The sequence below is a fragment of the Salvia miltiorrhiza genome, chromosome 2, assembly GCF_028751815.1.
Source record: "Salvia miltiorrhiza cultivar Shanhuang (shh) chromosome 2, IMPLAD_Smil_shh, whole genome shotgun sequence".
In the NCBI taxonomy this organism is placed as follows: Eukaryota; Viridiplantae; Streptophyta; class Magnoliopsida; order Lamiales; family Lamiaceae; genus Salvia; species Salvia miltiorrhiza.
The window spans coordinates 7472993-7478219 of NC_080388.1; the positions used below are offsets into that span (position 1 = coordinate 7472993).

Sequence of the window (5227 nt, forward strand, 5' to 3'; positions counted from 1 at the left end):
GTTGTTTAAAAAAAGAATCAAGAAATTATTAAAATAGATATAAATGGGTTTAAATGGGGCGAAAAAGCACTGGAGATGATTTGAAATGGGGGCCACTGCAGCCTCAAGAAATGCAAGACTGGTTTCTTCGCTTTATGTGTTGAATGCAACGATGGTTCCCAATTTAAGAAACTGGAAAAAGGTTCTGTTCGACCCTCCCTAAATTGTGCATCATTGCATATCTCATAAAATCTTTAAGAATTCTTTAAGACTCTCTCTCCTATATTTGCGTTGCCCTATCTTCATTTCCACCGCTTCCACCCTTCACTCTCTGTTTTTTTTTTACCTCCAATTATTATCTGCTCGATGAATTTGTTCAACACAAGTCTCAGATTGGAGTTTCTATTATACTCTTGAAAAGCCCTCTCAATCCATCCCAAAATGAAGCCAGATTTCTTCAAAAATCTACCACCAGAAATCATCACCGAGATCTTCTTAAGACTACCTGCTGTAAGCATTCCAATAAGCAAATGCGTTTGCAAGCGATGGCTCCATCTGCTGGAGCCTGATGCTTTTGTCAAGTCTCATTTTGCCAGATCCGCCCCCGCCCTAGTTGTTTTGGGGGATTCAGGTCGGTTGAAAGTTTTCGAATTGGAAGGCGAGCTCAATCTCGATCTCGAGAGCTACGATCCACTCACCAAGTATGATTTCCCTAACTACCACCGAGGAAGAATGACTTCTGTTAATGGTTTTCTTGCTCTATGGATGTGTGGTTATGATGCTCTAAAGGTGCGTGTTGATATGATTTATGTATGTAATCTGATCACTCGTGAAGTTATTAAGCTGGATCTGCCTTCAGATCCACAACTACGTATTTCAGACGTATCTGCTTATGGATTTGGGGTAAGCAAAATCAGTGGCCGATACAAGGCGGTCTGTATTAAACTTACGCCCTATGATGATAAATTGGATTGTCGTGTATACACTCTTGGAACAGGATCATGGAGACGCCTTGAAGGTAATCCATATAATTACCATCATGGTTCAGGTGCATTTGTTAATGGAAATCTCCATTGGTTAGCAACACTACAAGTGCCATGGATTTCTTGCTTTGATCTTGAAACAGAATGTTTTAGCTTCTTTAAAGCTCCTCCTTATCATGCTCAAGGATTTCCCTTTGTAAGAGGAAGGTCCTTATCTACTTTGAGCGGTTGCCTATGCTTTTGCAAGGAAGCATCCGAATATGAAAATGATGGTGGGCGACATGAGCTTACTATATGGATTATGAAGGAATATGGAGTGGACGAATCTTGGAGCAAGGAATATGTGATCCCCATTGATGTTGGCATGAGTTTTGTTCATCCCATCAAAGTTTTCGAAAATGGCGACCTATTGATGTCAGTAAAGGTAAACTTTTTCAGGTGCATTTTCTATTACTCTAACAAGAATAAAACTATGCAAAGGATTGATTTGTTTGGTGCTGACCGTGTCGAGTGTGGGCTTTTCACTCCCACCCTTGTTTCTCTCAAAACTTTAGGTTTAGGTGTGGAGAATGTAATCTCATTCTGATTGTTTGCATTTTCATAATGCTACCATCTCTTTAGTCTAAACTAACATCAACTAAATGTATGTTTGAAGATTGAATTAGTAATGAAGCATATCATTTAGATCAAGGAAACTATCTATATATATTATGGTTCCTTTTGGTACATTTCTTAGTGACAATGATGCTGCCTCCTGCTTGTATAGTTTGAGGGATTATTACCTGTGATGATGAGATTGTTGTTTTGTTGTATATGGATTTATGTAGTGATATCTGTCAATATGAAATAATTGCAAGATTGGATAAATAAACAAGAATAGAGAATAGCATGTGAAAAGATTAAATAATATGTTAGGCTTCAACAGCAAAAATGTATTTCAATAACTTGTTTCAAAGTGTTGAGCTTGTGCAGCACCTCCTCTTTCAATGTTAAACTTAGACTTCCTGTATTATATTATATGCGTTAGACATACCACTAATTTAACACCATCACAAATCTTCAATTATCTAGTAGTGTAATTTAACACCATCACAAATCTTCAATTATCTAGTAGTGTTATTTAAGAATCTTACACTAACATACATGTAAGCTGCAACACAAAATAAGTAGGGGATTATGCAAAAATAACCAAGCTTATAAAATAACTCTAACAAAATATGTTTTATATGGAAGAACGGAAATGAAAAATTAATTATCGGGTTAAGGTGCGAATCCACCCCTGAAGTGGACACCCCGGGAGCGTTGATTCCCCCATTCTCGACCTTGGTGCAAAAGCCTCCCCCATAGTCCAGAATTAGGATGCATTTAAACCCATCCGATAGACGGTTGATTAAAGTCATTTTCTTATTTATTTATTTTTAATCTCTGAGTGGAACTCACTATCCACCACCATCCCCCGCCCTTTCACCCTCCGCAATCGATAATTTGGAGGTTCTCGATATGTCCCAGAATAGAATTCACGCCTACATACGCCTCACCATACCGGAAAATTGCACCAACTTAGCCGTAGCTAATATCTCCAACAACTTAGCCGGCGAGGTAGGTGACATCTTCGTGAACTGCAGGAATTTGAAAGGGAAGCGCATGACTTGAGCAGAGAAGGAAAGATGTATCTTGAGGTAGTATCACTACAAGAAACTGGACGGATACCGACAGAATTTTCCATCGGTAAAAGCCAATTTTCCGTTTTTAAATACAAATACCGACGGAACACCGACGCCGGCCACCGGTCGCCGTTAATATGGTCGGTATTGAATATACTAATGGAAAACATGTCTGTCGGTGCCCTAGCGACGACGAAGTCGATGGAAAGTCTGTCATTGTCACGATCGCATTTGCTAAGGATAGCAAATTCGGGGAAACCGCGACTAAGGGAGGGGATTTAGGAGCGGGATTAAGAAAGGGGCATGTTTAACTTCTTGATGACTCGACTTTGTATAAGGAAAACAATTGAACTTAACTAGATATCAAAGAAGGCCACAAGGGGACCGTACATAATGTTATCCAAAAGGGGTACTCAACGAGTTTGAGTACATTGTTAATAATACATAATGGTTTGACAAGATAACATAATATCTTAACAAAATCAGTGTTTGCAGCGGAAAGACAACAATTTGAGTATATGTATGAAGACATATACTCTACTCTGAGGTTCTCATCATAGATTGACAAAAGCTCCGCTTGCACACTACATCCCCGATCACGGCTCAACCTGCACATTTATAAATACATACAGGGCTAAGTACGGGAGTACTTAGTGGACACTTGCCGAAATTTACATACATGCATAATATTTTATTGTCAAGCCTTTCACCAGTAGTAAGATACGAGGGTTTTCTTTTAAAGACTCGTACTTACAAAAAAAATAATATCATTTCTTTCATCAATAACCCGCGCAGACATTTTATATCATTAATAACCATATTAGTAACTCGTGCCGAGAGGGAGGCCTCCCTCTGCAGACACTATGATCGGCCAACTCGCTAGATGACTCACGATCACAAGGTGTACACTAATTCCGAAGGGATTTGCGGTCTCATCCAGAATCCGAATTCGATTAACATCAGATAGACAATTAATAATAAAACATAAAGCATTTAGGCATTGACAATATCATTCAAATTCATAAGCATAAAGTCTTAGCAATTCTAATATATGGTTTTAGTTTATACGTAAGAAAGCCCACCTGGTAGTAAAGGCTCGTGGCTAAGCTTTAACTCTTGCGTTCGACCTTGATTCGAAAAAGAATAACGTAAGGTTTTAATTCGAGGAAAGTCTCCAAGTAAAGGGGTGCCTGAAGAAATCATGCATGACTCATATTCCCTCTAATAAATCATGCTTAGAAAATAACTAGGGAAACTTTTATTATTAGTCCGGCTATCAGATTTAAACCATAGGTTTCGTTCCAGAAGGTCAAGTAATTAACTATAATGATTCGCTCTCATTAGGGTGTTCTAAACTGCCAATTAAAAATAAATCCCCCTTCGTGTAGGCAAAGGGAAGAGAAATAATTATTCGATTCATTCACCCTATGTTCTTTTCACTCTCTCGCGATCTGCTCTGCTACGCACTTTCTGCTCTGCTTTACTCTGCTCTGCTCCTTCGCTCTCTGCTCTGCTTTGCTCCTTCGCTCTCTACTCTGCTCTGGTATGGTCTGCTCTGCCGTGTTCAGCTCTGCTCTGGCATGTTCACTCTGCTCTGCTCTGGCATGTTTACTCTGTTCTGGCATGTTTTCAGCTATGCTCTGACATGTTCACTCTGCTCTGGCATGTTCAGCTCTGCTCTGGCATTTTCAGCTCTGCTCTGGCATGTTCAGCTCTGCTCTGGCATGTTCAGCTCTGCTCTGGCATTTTCAGCTCTGCTCTGGCCTGGTCTGGGAAGACGACGAGGACTCCAGTTTCCAAAACCAAAACTCTCCGCCCCCGTCTCCGCCGGCGTTGGCTGCCGCCGCGTTCTGTAAGCTTGGTGATTTCCAGCTGCCGTCCCGGCCACGCCGTTGCCCGGGGTTCGATAGGAATAGGGCAGCGTCGCTGAAACGCCAAGTCCTTATCTCGCCTCGATTCTCTCTCAGCGATATGGTGAAAAAAAAAACTACGGACCTCTTCGTGTAAAACACAGACCCTAAAACTCTACCTAAGTGAGCATGCTGTGGTTGTTCACGTTCGTCTATGTTATGAGTTAAAGGTTCTCGTAGTTTATGAAGGCTACATGTTGTTGGTTCTACAAGGACGTGACTAACCATGCATTCATTCACTCATGTACAGCATGTAAATCATGATTTCTGTGAGTGCAATTCACGTCGATAAGAGTAGCAACCGAGGTCGAAGGTTACCTTGGTGAAAAACGTGCTTTGGTAAGGTAATGAACGATGGTCTCTTTCTCGCTTCTTCGAGCGTCGAGGTGCAAACTGGAGAATGATATGGATGCTGTTCTTAAGTCGAAACAGGTGGAAAGAAACATGGCGAATGGTGGGAATAAAAATTGAGTCTTACCTTGTACGTGGTGTGACGCCCGGGGATGAAGTACGGAGTGATCGCCGGTGCAAAGAGGCACGGACAAGGAGCGGCTCCGATTAAAGACTTCCAAGCGGATGGGCGCAGGGATGAACCGGAACACACCCGAACGAGAGGGATTCCAAGAATATGCAGGTATGGGACTGCATATTCGAGGAGAGCTTAAATGATTTGATAGGTGCTACTCATATC

At 41.1% G+C, this 5227-nt stretch overlaps 1 protein-coding gene across 1 annotated transcript; it reads left to right on the forward strand.

Moving 5' to 3' along the window:
* Positions 1-420: 420 nt before the first annotated feature.
* LOC131007929 (F-box protein CPR1-like) lies at positions 421-1548 on the forward strand. The gene has a single exon (XM_057934841.1). The coding sequence runs from the start codon at positions 421-423 to the stop codon at positions 1546-1548; it is 1128 nt and encodes a 375-aa protein (XP_057790824.1).
* The last annotated feature ends 3679 nt before the right edge of the window (positions 1549-5227 follow it).